Consider the following 17161-nt stretch of genomic DNA (forward strand, 5'->3'; position numbering starts at 1 on the left):
GTGGACATCCTTGTTTTGTTCCTGATGTTAGTGGAAGTGCTTTCAGTTTTTCACCATTGAGAATGATGTTTGCTGTGGCTTTTTTGTATATGGCCTTTATTATGTTGAGGTAGGTTCCCTCTATGCCCACTTTCTGGAGAGTTTTTATCATAAATGGGTGTTGAATTTCGTCAAAAGCTTTTTCTGCATCTATTGAGATGCTCATATGGTTTTTATTCTTCAATTTGTTAATATGATGTATCACATTGATTGATTTGCATATATTGAAGAATCCTTGCATCCCTGGGATAAATCCCACTTGATCATGGTGTATGATCCTTTTAATGTGTTGTTGGCTTCTGATTGCTAGTATTTTGTTGAGGATTTATGCATCTATATTCATCAGTGATATTGGTCTGTAATTTACTTTTTTTGTAGTATTTTTGTCTGGTGTTGGTATCAGTGTGATGGTGGCCTCGTAGGATGAGTTTAGGAGTGTTCCTTCCTCTGCAATTTCTTGGAAGAGTTTGAGAAGGATGGGTGTTGGCTCTTCTCTAAATGTTTGATAGAATTCCCCTTGAAGCCATCTAGTCCTGGACTTTTGTTTGTTGGAGGATTTTTAATCAGTTTCAATTTCATTACTTGTGATTGGTCTGTTCATATTTTCTATTTCCTCCCAGTTCAGTCTTGGAATGTTACAGCTTTCTAAGAATTTGTCCATTTCTACCACGTTGTCCATTTTATTGGCATAGAGTTGCTTGTAGTAGTCTCTTAGGATGGTTTGTATTTCTGCGGTATCTCTTGTAACTTCTACTTTTTCATTTCTAATTTTATTGACTTGAGTCCTTTCCCGCTTTTTCTTGTTGAGTCTGGCTAAAGGTTTATCAATTTTGTTTATCTTCTCAAAGAACCATCATTTAGTTTTATTGATCTTTGCTATTGTTTTCTTTGTTTCTTTTTCATTTATTTCTGCTGTGATCTTTATGATTTCTTTCCTTCTACTAACTTTGGGTTTTGCTTGTTCTTCTTTCTCTAGTTCCTTTGGATGTAAGTTTAGATTGTTTATTTGAGATGTTTCTTGTTTCTTGAGGTAGGCTTGTATTGCTATAAACTTCCTGCATAGAACTGCTTTTGCTGCATCCCATACATTTTAGATCATTGTGTTTTTGCTGTCATTTGTCTCTAATTTTTGATTTCCTCTTTGATTTCTCCAGTGATCTCTTGGTTATTTAGTAATGTATTGTTTAGCCTCCATGTGTTTGTGTTTTTTACGGATTTTTCCCTGTAATTTATTTCTAATCTCATAGCGTTGTGGTCAGAAAAGATGCTTGATGTGATTTCAATTTTCTTAAATTACTGAGTCTTGATTTGTGATCCAAGATGTGATCTATCCTAGAGAATGTTCCATGTGCACTTGAGAAGAAAGTGTAATCTGCTGTTTTTGGATGGAATGTCCTATAAATATCAATTAAATCTATCTGGTCTATTGTGTCATTTAAAGCTTGTGTTTCCTTATTAATTTTCTGTTTGGATGATCTTTCCTTTGGTGTGAGGTGTTAAAGTCCTCCACTATTATGAGATGTTTCTTGTTTCTTGAGGTAGGCTTGTATTGCTATAAACTTCCTGCATAGAACTGCTTTTGCTGCATCCCATACATTTTAGATCATTGTGTTTTTGCTGTCATTTGTCTCTAATTTTTGATTTCCTCTTTGATTTCTCCAGTGATCTCTTGGTTATTTAGTAATGTATTGTTTAGCCTCCATGTGTTTGTGTTTTTTACGGATTTTTCCCTGTAATTTATTTCTAATCTCATAGCGTTGTGGTCAGAAAAGATGCTTGATGTGATTTCAATTTTCTTAAATTACTGAGTCTTGATTTGTGATCCAAGATGTGATCTATCCTAGAGAATGTTCCATGTGCACTTGAGAAGAAAGTGTAATCTGCTGTTTTTGGATGGAATGTCCTATAAATATCAATTAAATCTATCTGGTCTATTGTGTCATTTAAAGCTTGTGTTTCCTTATTAATTTTCTGTTTGGATGATCTTTCCTTTGGTGTGAGGTGTTAAAGTCATCCACTATTATTTTGGATGATCTGTCCATTGGTTTAAGTGAGGTGTTAAAGTCCCCCACTATTATTGTGTTACTGTCGATTTCCTCTTTTATAGCTGTTAGCAGTTGCCTTATGTATTGAGTTGTTCCTATCTTTGGTGAATATATATTTATAATTTTTATATCTTCTTCTTGGATTGATCCCTTGATCATTAGGTAGTGTCCTTCCTTGTCTCCTGTAACATTCTTTATTTTAAATTCTAGTTTATCTGATATGAGTATTGCTACTCCAGCTTTTTTAAAATTTCCATTTGCATGGAATATCTTTCTCCATCCCCTCACTTTCAGTCTCTATGTGTCCCTAGATCTGAAGTGGGTCTCTTGTAGACAGCATATATATGGGTCTTGTTTTTGTATCCATTCAGTGAGCCTGTGTCTTTTTGTTGGAGCATTTAATCCATTCACATTTAAGGTAATTATCAATATATATGTTCCTATTACCATTCTCTTAATTGTTATGGGTTTGGTTTTGTAAGTCCTTTTCTTCTTTTGTGTTTCCCACTTAGAGAAGTTCCTTTAGCATTTGTTGTAGAGCTGGTTTGGTGGTGTTGAATTCTCTTAGCTTTTGCCTGTCTGTAAAGCTTTTGATTTCTCCATCAAATCTGAATGAGATCCTTGCCGGGTAGAGTAATCTTGGTTGTACGTTCTTCCCTTTCATCAGTTTAAATATGTCATGCTACTCCCTTCTGGCTTGTAGAGCTTCTGCTGAGAAATCAGCTATTAACCTTATGGGAGTTCCCGCCTATGTTATTTGTCGCTTTTCCCTTGTTACTTTCAATAACTTTTCTTTGTCTTTAATTTTTGTCAATTTGATTACTATGTGTCTCAGCATGTTTCTCCTTGGGTTTATCCTGCCTGGGACTCTCTGTGCTCCCTGGACATGGTTTGCTATTTCCTTTCCCATGTTAGGGAAGTTTTAGACAATAATCTCTTCAAATATTTTCTTGCATCCTTTCTCTCTCTCTCTTCTCCTTCTGGGACTTCTATAATGCAAATGTTGTTGCATTTAATGTTTTCCCAGAGGTCTCTTAGGCTGTCTTCATTTCTTTTCATTCTTTTTTCCTCTATTCTGTTCTGTGGCAGTGAATTCCACTCTTCTGTCTTCCAGGTCACTTATCCGTTCTTCTGCCTCAGTTATTCTGCTATTGCTCCCCTTCATTTAGTTGTTTTTCTGGGGTTTTATCTTGTTCCTTCATCTGGTACATAGCCCTCTGCCTTTCATCTTGTCTATCTTTCTGTGAATGTGGTTTTTGTTCCACAGGCTGCAGGACTGTAGTTCTTCTTGCTTCTGCTGTCTGACCTCTGATGGATGAGCCTATCTAAGAGGCTTGTGCAAGTTTCCTGATGGGAAGGACTGGTGGTGGGTAGAGCTGGTTGTTGCTCTGTTGGGCAGAGCTGAGTAAAACTTTAATCTGCTTGTCTGCTGATGTGTGGGGCTGGGCTTCTTCCCTGTTGGTTTTTTGGCCTGAGGCAACCCAACACTGGAGTGTACCCGTGCTCTTTGGTGGGGCTAACGGTGGACTCTGGGAGGGCTCACGCCAAGCAGTACTTCCCAGAACTTCTGCTGCCAGTGTCCTTGTCCTCACCTCACGGTGAGACACAGCTGCCACCCCACACCTCTGCAGGAGACCCTCCAACCCTAGCAGGTAGGTCTGGTTCAGTCTCCTATGGGGTCACTGCTCTTTCCCCTGGGTCCTGATGCACACACTACTTTGTGTGTGCCCTCCAAGTGTGGAGTCTCTGTTTCCCCCAGTCCTGTCGAAGTCCTGCAATCAAATCCCGCTAGACCTCAAAGTCTGATTCTCTAGGAATTCCTCCTCCCGTTGCCGGACCCCCAGTTTGGGAAGCTTGACGTGGGGCTCAGAACCTTCACTCCAGTGGGTGGACTTCTGTGGTATAAGTGTTCTCCACTTTGTGAGTCACCCACCCAGTAGTTATGGGATTTGATTTTGTGATTGTGCCCCTCCTACTGCCTCATTGTGGCTTCTTTGTCTTTGGATGTGGGGTATCTTTTTTGGTGAGTTCCAGTGTCTTCCTGTCCATGATTGTCCAGCAGTTAGTTATGATTCCAGTGCTCTTGCAAGAGAGAGTGCCCAAAGCATTCTTGAGTAAGCCCATAGACATTGCTTTTTACGCCATTACGATGATAAGCGCTGTGCATATTTGACTGAGGGTGGCTTTTGTGTCATACGTTTATTTCTCATTGAGCTCCACCATGAGAAATATTCTTAGGAAACTCACTATTTACTTTACAGACATTGTTAAGGACATTGATCTCCTGTGTAAAATCCATTCCATAAATTCCTTTCAAAACTAAATGCTGTGAAGAATCTTACTTACCATAAGACATATCTGTGTTCTTACTTATGGGTAGTCAAAATTTTATAAATTATTTCATTTCCTCCTGCCTTCTTCTGCCAGGAAACTCAAAATCAATTTATGACTTAATTTTAATAAGCATGAGGAATCTTAGAATCTGCATGTTTGCATTTCTATTTAACATCTTGTTTTAGCCTTCTTTTCCATTTTCTCTGACTTCAGGTCTTGTTTAAGTTTTTGCTTTCTCTTGCATGGTCACATAAAGTACCTGAAATCTTTTGTGAATGAAGCAGAGGTACAAGTAAAAGTTATGATAGGTATAAGCATGTGTTTTTCTGCCCTTTTATGTTGTGAGTTCCTTGAGAAAAGGGATTATTTTGTTCATCCTTTTTACTAGGCCACAGAAAAATGCCCAGGCTATAGTAGGTGTTTAATAAAGGTTTGTTGAACTAAGTTGATAAAAGTAGACCCATGACTCCCTAGGTGGGCAGAGTCAAGCTCACTTTCTCTTACACTTTGTCTGTTGTAAGAAGGCCAAGGAAAGGTGGAGTGTTGTAGTGGAAATAATTTAAACTTTGCCTGTTACCAATTGTACAAACTTGGGTGACTTATTTAGCTCATATGATCCTCTTCTTTTTACTTTAATCTGCAAATGGAAATAAGGATACCCTACTGGATAGCTATGAAGATTGATATTGCTTGTAAACGTCTCAGCACATTTTCAGGCCCATAATAGCAATCAGCACATGTTAGGGCTCCTCTCTTCCCTCCATATTTCCTCATTTCATTGGAAATTGCACTTGGAAAAGGATAAGTGGCTTGCTCACAAGGTAGTCAATTAAATGAGGTGTCATATGTAAAATAAATGTGACTATTGACCTCATTCAGAGGGATATAAAAATTAATCGATGGTAATGCACATTGAGATTTTTTGCTGAAAAGTGCTTAAGAATGGCTCAGTATTATTACGTTTTATTTCATCATTAATATTATTTATGAATATTTGGCTTTGTCTTGTCCTGGTGTGGTTACATCTCTGGTCTTAATTGCATTTATTTTCAATTTAGTCCCAATTTATATCTTAATAAAAATATAGATGATATAAAAAGACATAGTTCCCGTCTTTCATACAAATTTATTTTTACAAGGTGGATGATTTAACCTGTTTCAATATGCTCCCTATGAAATAGACATTAAGATATTTAGTAAATAATTTTTGTTAATTGCATTTAAAATCAAGCTCAAGCATTTTTCATAGTTTTGACATCCTGCTTTTTGCACTCATATTTTATGTTTATTGGCTATTTTCTAATGAAATTCTTCATTATGAGATACTTGATCCATTTCAGATGATAAACGTCAATGTTTCAAGTATTTCTAGTTGAAGAGATAATTAACTAAATGAAATACCTGTTATCACTTTACTGTCAGGGAATGCTCACTGCTTGCACTCTCAAATAGGGATTTGTGTTACAGAGTGCAAGGTCATTCTTCTGAGAGTCAGGGAATCTGAGTTCTAGCTTGGTCTCCTTCTAGCTGTGTCGTCCTGGGGAAGTTACTTCACCTCTCTGAGACTCACTCGCTGATTGTCAAACATGAGGGAGTCAGCCTCAATGATCTTTAGCTTCTGTTCCCATCATAGCCTCTGGTCCTTTGCATTGGAACTATTGAGGCAGGCCCTACATTTAGGTCTGTAGGGCAACAGAAAGATTGCTCGTAATACAGAACATTATCTTCTGGGGTATATTACTTTTTACCATCCTACTCACAACTTTAAAATATCTTTCCTTTTAACTGCAGGTCACTTAGTACTTGACATATATTAGAGACTCAATAAATGTCTCAAATGTCCAGGTGCTGAGCAGGAGGCATCCAGGAGGCCAAGGATCTCTATGAAACCCCATTACTGAGGAAATGGGAGGATATATTTCCGATTTCAACCTTAAGTGGGTAGAGTTGTATTTATTTATTTGTTTTGTTAGTTTTAGATTTAGTAATAATGAATATAGAGATGGGCTGATACTATAGCCTGTGTGTAAATATAGAATATTTACTTCTGGGAGATACTGATACCAGGAATTTGATTTAAACCATCTGAAACTGCAAGCATCTCCATAAACTACTGAAGCTACTTTGTGACAAAATGCATTTTTCAGTGGCTGTAATGTGATACTAATACAAAACCAGAAATCTACTCAGTTCTGGTATTTAGGAAGCAAATGACCAAGGGCACCAAATTTCCACTCTGGAAAATTCCATTAGTGATAAAGACATCCAGACAGTTTTTAGCCCCTCATCACGATTATTATTGCTGGTCATCAATTTTTCCCCAATTCCACAGAGTAGATTTATTTGCACAATAATCTAATCACACCCTTTGTTTTGACTATATGAACGTTCATAGATCAGTCTGCAGACCACATGAGTTTGTTGGTATAGCTCCTACACCACCTACACCTCTTCAAGATACTCCTTTTTTTTTTTTTTGGCAAGGTGAATTTCAAAGAGACACATTTTTTATAAAACTTTTTTTAAAAAAATCAATTATTGTTTTGAGTTTTCCTCCAAAACTAAGGAGCCATTTATGGTAGAGTCTGGGCTTTCATTTATTTTTTTATTAGGTATTCATGTTGGATTTGAGGTTTTTTTACTGGGGTCTCCAAAGTTAAAAGCAGACAATTGACTGACCTCAGAGAAATGAAGCGTGTAAAAATTTTAACTTGCTTACGTGATAGCTTCTTTATCATGGAATCTTTAGACTCACTTCACTGAGGATATTTTGTATAAAATGAACCCAGGGTTCCTAGGACCCTTTAAGACAGTGTTATTCAAGGTGCTTGTCCACAGTGAGACTGTCTAGAATAGGAACCAGTGCATTGCTTCCTTCATTAAGAAAGTCTTGGAACTTCCCTAGTGGTCCAGTGGTTAGGACGCCACGCTTCCACTGCAGGGTGGCACAGGTTTGATCCCTGGTCAAGGAACTAAGATCCTGCAGGCCACATGGTGAGCCCTACCCACCCCCCCAAAATAATAATAAAATAAAATTTTAAAAAAGGAAGCCTTGCTTCCAGAAAAAGTCAGCTAAATGCCATGCAAACAGCCAAACCAAACTTCCCAATACCTTGCCTCTCAGCCACACTATTGAAAGACAGACACAAGACAAATGGCAGCCAAGTGTTTGTACAGCTTGGGCAAGCTACTTCAGCCCTCTGTGCCTCGGGCCCTGAGAATGATGGCATCTGGAGGATGGAGAGGAAAAGCTTGAGCCAGGAGCTCAGTGGGTGAGAGGAGTAGCCAAGATGTCAGAGTGAGGGGGCAGACATGGTCAGGCTGATGGTTCCCTAAGATAGATGCTTTCAGCTGGCTGGGGCTCTAGCAGGAGTGGGGTGGGTAACGGTCAGACATCAGGCACACAGGCCTTGAAGTACCTGAGGGTGAGGAGTGGGGATGGCTTTCATTTGAGAGGGCTGCAGGGGGAAGGCATGAGTTTCCTCAGACATAGCCAAGGTTTTATTTGAGTTGAGGAGGTAAAGGGAAGTTTAAGGATAGATTGAGGATACAGGGAGCTTGTGGATGACAGGGGAGCGAGCCCAGGGGGACCGATGGAAGGGGTTATGAGGAAGGTGAAGACGTTAGCATTGGCTCAGCCTTGGGCACTTATGGGCAATTTGGGGGTTTGAGGCTGGATAAAGAGGGAGGCCCTGAGAGGGTACAGGGGACTTCACTTGATTGAGGCAGGTTGGGATAAGTCCCGATGCTCTCCTGGAAGAGAATGGGAAGAAATTCTTAGCTCAAGGATGTAATAGCTTCAGACTAGTTGTTCTCCCTACTCCTGATATCTTGGAGAATTGGGCTGCTTTATTGCCTACATACTGAAATAACTTAACTAAACAGTATTTGTCTGTTGTTTTTATTATCATTCGGCACATTTTTCAACAAATGATTGGATAGCACCAGCTGTGAGACCCTGGCAGGAATGCAAATACACACACAAAATTGTTACCTGTGCCCTTTGGTGGCTTCCAGTATTAGAAAAGAGAAATTCATTCTATTTAGAGGGAGTACATTGGCAAAAGGCCAGCATTCTTGTAAGCTATTATATCTCAAACATAGCAAAACAAATTAATGCAAAATAGCCCATTTCTTAAAGAAAAGATGCATTTACTGCCTTCAAGGTCAACATGGGAAAACTGGTCTAATCAATTTTAGCTTTGAAGATGATCAAGTTGTGGCTTTATCCATAGCTTTATGAACTTATTTGCTACCAACTTTTTTTTACTGCTTGGAATGAAAGAAAGAGAGAAAGAGAGAGAGAGAGAGAGGGAGGGAGCGAGGAAGGAAGGAAAGGAAAGGGAGAAAGAAACAAAGAAAAGAAAGAAAGAAAGAGAGAGAGAAAGAAAGGGAGGGAGGGAGGAAGGGAGAGAGGGAGAGAGAGAGAGAGAGGAAGAGAGGGAGGAAGGAAAGAAAGGAGGGAGGGAGGGAGGGAGGGAGGGAGGAAAGTATAAATCAAATGCAAAAAAAAAAAAGAGTTAAATACTTGCCTTGATCTGGTTGGAGTGTCAAGTAAATCAAGTGGCAATTTAATTCCCAATGAACATGTGACAACCATGGAGTTAAATATTAGATTTAAATAGGGCAGCTAATTCTCTGCAAGAATTACATTCATCTCTTCATATGGACACTCTTCCTAATGACCACATTTCCCCCCTCTTAAATTCAATCATTGCTACTGGAGCATGAGAAATTAATATACATTCTTAGATTCATTAATAATGTTGCTCATAAAAGACCTTTTGATTTTTATCACCCTGAGTTCCCAGAGGCCCATGGAAGCAGCCGTAGCTCCAAACCACATGAATTATAAGGGGAAAAATCCTATTAAAACAGAACCTTAATCACCAGTTGCATTTTATATCAAGCTGTATTTAAAAAGAAACTGTATATCATTCAACATAGAATGGATAAATAAATGGTGTTACAGTCCTTCCACAGAATATTATAAAGTAGTAAAAGCAAAAGAATTACTACTACACACACAATGTAATTCAATCTCAAGGACATTGTTGAGTGACAGATGTAAGACATGGAAGGATGCTTGTAGAAAGATTCCATTTATATAAGTTGAAAACAGGCAAAGCCCAACAATCTCTGGTTTGGGATACGTCATAGGTAGCAAACCAATAAGGCAAACGATTAACACAAGATACAGGATAGTGGTTACCCCTGGGAGGTGAGTAGGAAGTGGGTACAATCAAGAAAGAACACAGTGGTGCTTTAAAAGTGCTAGTTGTATTCTGTTTCTTACAATGGAATGGTGGGTTCATGGGTATGCACTTTATTATCATTAAAACTACCGAGATATGCCTTGTATTTCCTTTTGAACTTTTGAACTTTTGAGAGTTTGAACTGGCCTTTGAAGAGTGAACTAAGCAGAGAGGAAGCTGGAAGACTATTTTTACTTTTTAGCCTATTATATATTTCTATTTCTTGTGTTATGCTTAACACAATTTACAATTGGAAAGGAACTTTGTGGTGTCAAAGAAAAATCACGGACTCTGGATTCAGACAGACCTAAGTTCAAATGCTAACGCCTCCATTCCCATGCTATGCATCACTGAATTTCTCACAGACTTAGTTTCTCCAAGTATAAAATGTAGGAAGGAATGCTTCCCAGTGCGGTGAGAGTCAAATGAGAGAATATTGTCGGCTGCACATTCCAAACTCTAGAGGGAGTCACAGTCCTTTTAAACTCTGCCATTCAGGGGTGAGTTGTCCAGAAAAGCATGGTGCCATTGACCTGGTGGAAACCCTGGTCTAAGGGATCCAACACTTGATGTGCTGGGTGAAGAGGCCCAAGCTCACACTGCAGCTCTGTCTTCTGCACAGTCTCTTTTTGGGCTTCTCCACTGGCTCTGTCCTGAGAATCACTCACTCCCCTCCTACCTTGCACAACTGGGTTCTAAAGGACCCTGGACCACCTCCTGCCTCTTTCCCCAGTAAGGCGCATGGATGAGTGACATGGGCCAGCTCTGCTCTGGACGAGAGGGAGGAATATTCTCCCTTCCCCAGATGCTTCTATTCTTGTCTCCTCTTAGCTTTGGAGAGTCAAGACTAGGACACAATCTTAGAAAGGAGCTAAGGAAGTCAGCCTTTTCTAGACAGTTCTGTTCTAAACAAAAGGAGTCACTACGGCTCAACCATGGAGCCTACCTCAGCAGGAGGCGAAAAGTGAGGTGAGGACACAGCCTTAATCAGCAATGCACAGTTCTTGCATTTTCCCTTTGTTTCCTCTGAGCCTCTCTCCCTCAGGAGTCTGAGGGGGCTTAACAAAGACTTAAGGCTTCCTGGCTAGCTCTCTGCCTTTCCCACTAGACAGATAACTGACAAATACATGCAAAACATCTGGCTTGTGAGAGGCCTGCCATTAATATCCATTCCCTCTCATTTCTCCCCTTTCCTAGTCTGTAAAGCTCATTAATGACATTCTGCAGCCAATGGCTCGGTGGTTCCTTTAGTTCTATCAGAAACAATAATTCCACTCCGGAGACCAAGCCAATGCCGCCACCTTCCAACCCTTTGGGGTGGACCTTGCGGATGGACACTGAGCTTCCCGTCTGGTTATCCTTGTGCGGGGGCCTGCAAGCTCAGGATGCAGCCACTGACTCCCCATCCTCTGCCTGAAGCTCCACATGCCTCTGTTCCAATGTCCATTCTGTCTTTGTTTTACAGTTGTTCAGCACATCAAGCGACATAACATTGTTCTGAAAAGGGAGCTAGGCGAAGGAGCCTTTGGAAAAGTTTTCCTAGCTGAATGCTATAACCTCTGTCCTGAGCAGGACAAGATCTTGGTGGCAGTGAAGGTAAGCGAACACTCCAGAACGTCTCATTATCCGTGGTCACACGCAGGTGTGGAGGTGTTGCTTTATTTCATGTTATTGTAGTGGCCAATTCAGGAGCAAATTACATCTGCTATGGTGGATGTGTTCAAATTCCTTTAAAGGTATGGGCAGTGGGAAGGATATTTGGGGCACATCCAACTGTCAGAGGTTCTGCTCAGGGACAACCTTCCAGTCTACAGGCTGTGAACAGCTCTGAGCTACTCTTCCCAGTCCATGGTGACTAAATTCTGGATAGAGGTCAGTGAGGTCAAAGAGAATCCAACCGGCCGAGTCTTGGAGACTCCGCTGTCTCCTCAGGTTGCTCGGTGCTTGTCCAAGCTCAGCGGGAGTTTGTCTCCTGTTCGAAGGTTCTGGAAGGGACACTGTGGCCTTCACTTCCCCTCTCAGCCTCAGTTCTGCTGAGAACTTCTGTTATACTTACTTTGTCCCTGTGAAAGGGCTAAAATTTCCACTGAGCTCTCTAAATCACAAGAATCAACATAAATAGCACAAAAGACTTCAGCACACCTTTTACACATGCATTGTCAACATTACAAAAAAACCAACTCACCAAGGTATAATATATGTAAAACACTTAAAAGAGGCATATGTTTATAAAATGAATTAAATGCCGAATGAATACAGACGTGGCTAATGTAATAAAATGTAACTTCTTGGCCTAACATGATTGAGTTTGGGTTTTTATTTGTTTGTTTGTTTGGCCAAACACAGAATATTTGTACAAATGACATTTATTTACTCATTATAACCAGGACAACTTTTTAAAAATGAGACATGTATTCCATTACTGTTGTACGTAGCCTTAAAATAATATATGTGTAATGGGTAACAGAGGAGAGAAATAAAATGATTCTTGAACTTCCCCAACCTGCAGACTAAACACGGTTTCTGTTAAAGTTCATCCGGATGAAACACTGTATTTGCTTTCCTTGTCATCAAAAGTAACCAAGCCAAGTGGCACGGATACTCTTAGACTCTCAGCAAAGGCTCCTAAAAAGCTACACTCTGGGGTGAATAAAGGACAGACCTTTCTAGGGATGAGCAATGTAATATCTATCAAATAAACATCATCTCTAAGATAGGTAAATGGAGGAGGGGAGTGAGACAGAGGAGAGAAGAGGGGAAGGGAGATGCTAGAGAGATGTGAGGTTAAGTGGGGTGAGTGGTGTAAAGTGAGAATCCTGAGGGGTTGCTGAGGATGTTTAATTCCTGCTGCTGCAATTGCTTCCTCTTTTCTTTCATTTACTCAAAAAGCTTGTTATTTTTTAAAGCACAAAATGTTCAGAACATTTGGCAGTGTTATATCTGCAGTCTTTGCTTTCTTCTGCTGCTATCATTTTTTCCCCCTTCGGAAAAAGGGGACCGAAAGGTGCCTCTGTTTCTGTAGATTGATAGCCTGATGGAAGGTTCGAGCTGGAAGACACTTAGGGAACATATAAGCCAAGTCTAGCATGTGTCATAGGCAGGGAGACTGAAGGCCCTGGGGCCATGTTTCCCACTGATATTTGGAGGCCATCCAGGGAGCTAAGTCAGGCCTTCAGAAATTCACTTCATGGGGTCACAAGGTGAAATCTCTGAGTGTGAAAAAATCCTGGGAGATTAGGGAAACCTAGAGGACAGTGTAGGAATAGCTGAAAGACCTCAGCCTGATAAAAAGATAGACTCACAGAATTTCTCAGTGGGTATTGCCTTTCATTTCCGTAACACTCCTAATATCTTGCTCCTGCCCCGCTGTACTTCTTGCAGCGTCCTTAAGGAGACTAACTCCACGGCGCCCTCAGCTCACACGTTACATTTCCTTCCGAACTAGTGCTAAAACAGGATTTCAGGGCTTGGACTCGTAATGATGAAGGATCAGCCAGCATCAGCAATGTGTAGCCAGTTGTTTTGTCCACAGCATGCTTCCCATCACTACTGCTGGTGAGGCTTCTTTCTGGTTTAAATCCCAGTCATAGGCCTAATCCCACCCCTGACTCCGACCCAGGCCCTAGTCCCCATAAACCTCCTGGCTTTGCCAAATAAATGTTTATAAATTAATGACCCGTGATGAGCGTTTGCTCTTTAATCATCACTGCTGAAAAACAAAACAAAAACAAAACCAAGCAGATTTGTCCCTTTATCTCAAGTAGAGAGAACAAAATATCTACAGCTTAAAAATTCATTTCAACTTCAAGGTCACACAGCTAAGAAATCTTATCTCGATGACCTTGAATGTGAAGTTTTGTTGAAATCAGAGGCTTTGCTTACATTGGCCAGAATGATTTCAAGCTTCAGAGAGGAGGCCCATTTTAACTTTCTGGGATCCAGAGGCTACGGCCACGGAAGAAACAAGTCCGATTTTTCATGGGCTCCGGGATGAACTGGGTCAGAAAAACACATGAACCTTTCATAGAGCTGCCTCTCACCAGCCTGATCTTCTCATTTTTAGGCGTGTGGGCCAGTTGAAAGTGTATTCAAAGAATATCTATAAGCCTGGGAGGAAAATGTCTATGGTTCCGTCCTGACCACAATAAAGGGATGTTTTTAAAGGAATGAGACAAACTGAATGTGGCCTCCAGGGTCTGCATAGCCCTTCACCTCTGAGGAATGGCTGCCAGGGCTGCTTCTCCTCCATTGGAGGCACCCAGGGATGTTTGACGGTCTTCCTGCCTGTTGCCTAGCAACCCCTGCAGCATTGATTATACATGCTAAGAAATAGCAGCTATTGTCCTTTTTCCTTCTCTAGAAGGAACTGACTGGTTCGAAATCCAAGGTTTTGCATTCAGACTGACAGATGTCAGGTTCCTGTAAATTCTGGCATTGCTTGCCCCAAATGACTTAAGGTTTGAGGGATCCACAGAAGCCAGTTTAAAGTGGGAGCGATCCTAAGGCATGTGCAAGCCCCTCAAGGGCGCATGGGAGGCTGAGCAGGCCTCTCCCATTAGAGTATCTGCTTGTTTGGATCCAGCCGGATTGCCCTTTTCTTGATGTTTTGGATGACCTTTGTTTTGTAGTGAAATGGATTTGTCCCTTTCCACTGAATGACAACTGAAGAACCCACAGAGAGGATATGAGAAGCAGAGAAACTGGTCTTGGATCAAAATGAGTTCCTTTACCTTTAAGTAACTCAGTTGCCAAGGAAACACTGCATCACCGTTTCCCTGCATCAGCTGTGGATGCGTTAACTAACTTTGGCTCCATCCAACCTGCATTTCACTAGCTACAATTCCTACAACACTTTCCTTGTGCTGTGGATGTGCGCTAATTTTCATTTTTTAAATACAGCCACAAGTGGGCTTTGTAGAATTCATGGCCTCTCTTCCCCCTCTCCACTAACTCAGGTGTACTTCTAGAAACAGAAAATGCGGAACACAAGAGAGGCCTTAGGAATCATATCTATAATCTATAATCCAAGTCCCATGTTTTATAAATGGCAAATCCAAGACCCAGAGAAGTTGAGTGGCTTCCTCAAGGTGTAAGTTAAAGCGAGTCAGAGATTCTGCACAGGAAGACTTGGCGAGATGCGAAATGGTGACATCTGAGTTCAGCAGGCACTTTCTTTAGCATCTAATGAAGGCTTTTTGTTTTTCATGTTTCTGAATATTTGCTTGTCAACAACAGAGGAAATGATGCAAGCGTTTTGGCAGAGTTGACTGATACACCCAGTGGCACGTTACCGTGAGCCAGCCCAAAGTAGCATCCAACACGCTGTGGCCATGCCCGTGCCTGGAGGGCCCCAGCGCAGCCTCGGGGCTACACAGCTCCCACTCACCCATCAGCTCTCAGCTAGAGTTGCTCCTTCAAGGAGACTTCCCCTTGCTGCTCCCCCGTCTAGGTCAGAACTCCCAGTTCCACGTATTAAGGCATCTGTACTTGTCCTTTACAGCATATGTCAAGGTTGTTAATTATACATGTATTCGTGGGTATGTTTAATCAATGACATGAGTGTTTATCTTCTCCATTAGAGTGGCATATTCTTGAGGGTAGGAACCATGCCTTTTAGCACATTGCCTAACATGTAGTAACAGGCAATAAATGCTTGTTGAATGGATGGATGGATGGATGGATGGATGGATGGATGGATGGATGGATGGGCTATTGAAATAATAAACTTTTGAAAAAGTAAATAATTGGCAGTTGGCATTTCTAGGTAAGAAATAATTTCATGAGATATATATATATATATGATATAATCTAATGAGAAATAATTTTAGAAATGATTGAATCACTGTGCAGATATATAGAGCTATTATTGAAATTCTTTAGGTTAACTCATACATTTTGCCAACGAGGTCCAGAGAAGATAAATGACTTATCCAAAATTACATGGCTTGAACGAAATCACTTAATGTCAGACCTAGGACTAAAACTCCGACCTCCTCACCAGCCCCATGCCCACTGTGCACCACGTTTTCACGTACTGAATTCTACACATGCCCTAATAAACCAAACTGAGGAAATTCAACATAATACCACTTATCAAGTAATACAAAAGAGTGTGTAGTTGTGCTTATTTGTGTGTAATGACGAGAGAGATTTTCATGTTTTCCTGGGTAGAAATGTAATTCAAGGGAATAGGTGGAAGTAAGGAAAATGATTCCGGATGAGTGCTTTGGCCTCAGGAGGATACAAGCAAAATACCTTAATCAGCTTTGATAATAAGAGCAGTATAATATTCATCGAAAACCCAACTCAAGCTGGTTTAAGTAGAAAAGGGAATGTATTTGCCCAAGCTACTGGAAGACCTTGCTGCTGGTGCTCTAGCTTCAGACACTGAAAGATCCAGGGCATCAGCAATTCTCTCTCTCTCTCTCTCTCTCTCCATCTCCTGGCTCTGCTTTCTTCTCTGCTGACTGCATTCTCTGGCAGGTTCTCCCCACACTATGCTAAAGAGTCATCAGCAGTGTCTCTGGGCTTAGATGCCGCCATCCTCGCAACCCAAGAGAGCTCTTCTTTCCCAACAATTATGCAAAAGTCGAAGGGCCAACTTGTATTGGCTTGTCTTGAGTTGTTTCACCAGGCCCTCCAGCCAAGGGAATAGAATGTTCTGATTATCTAGGCCTGGGTCACATGCATATCCTTGCAAATGGAAGATGAGGTCAGCTCTAACCACACACATGGACCAAATATAAGGAGGCATTGGTTCTCTGAAAGAATATTAGAGATGCTAAACAAAAAGACAGGGGAAAGAGATCTGACAGGAAAAACTGAAAGATGAATGACTCAGATAGGACCTGCAGGACCACTGGGCCTCACTGTGAATGAGACAGCTGGGATCCAGAAGCTTACCAGGATCTGAGCTGGCCCTTAGGACGGTCCCTTTGTTATCCTGGCAGGAGGCACTAGGGCTCTCCTCCAGGCTTCCCTGCTGGTGTGGCGCAGCTGTCTCTCCCCTCCACGGTTCCCTAGCAGTGGGCTGCTGTCTCCTGCCCGCTTCTGCTCCCACGGTCTCTGTTACTCACCTTCAGATTCCTTAAGAAGGAAATGCCATGCAACCAGTTACTCCACTCAGTGTTCCTGCCAGGCACCTGCCGGAGGTCCAAGCAGCCAAGGTGGTCATGTGACACAGGAGAGGCCACTTATGGGCCAGAAGCAACTAGAGCCGGTTGTCTCAGAATATGTGTAAGGGCAGTAGAAGAGCTAGAAAAAGACAGCTTATCCTTCAGTTCTGGAGCAGGGAAACGATGTGTAAACGAGAAAGAGCATCCAGAGTTCATCGGTTCAAGTGCTTTCCCCAGGCAAGTTTATTTTCAAGACAGATGGCTATTTTCTTTCTCCTCTCCTTCCTTCCCTCCTTCCTTCCCCCCTCCCTCCCTCCCTATCTGCCTCCCTTCCTCCCTTCCTTCTTTCCTTCCTTCCTCCCTTCCCCCTTCC

At 41.3% G+C, this 17161-nt stretch overlaps 1 protein-coding gene across 1 annotated transcript in view; it reads left to right on the forward strand.

The window, feature by feature from the left end:
* Positions 1–17161, forward strand: part of NTRK2 (neurotrophic receptor tyrosine kinase 2) — a 363441-nt gene that overhangs the window by 267136 nt on the left and 79144 nt on the right. The window contains exon 14 of the mRNA XM_028494096.2: positions 11139–11269. Within this exon, the coding sequence (XP_028349897.1) occupies positions 11139–11269 (131 nt within the window). The remainder of the gene's footprint in view (positions 1–11138; positions 11270–17161) is intronic.

Source organism: Physeter macrocephalus, chromosome 9 (genome assembly GCF_002837175.3).
Source record: "Physeter macrocephalus isolate SW-GA chromosome 9, ASM283717v5, whole genome shotgun sequence".
In the NCBI taxonomy this organism is placed as follows: domain Eukaryota; kingdom Metazoa; phylum Chordata; class Mammalia; order Artiodactyla; family Physeteridae; genus Physeter; species Physeter macrocephalus.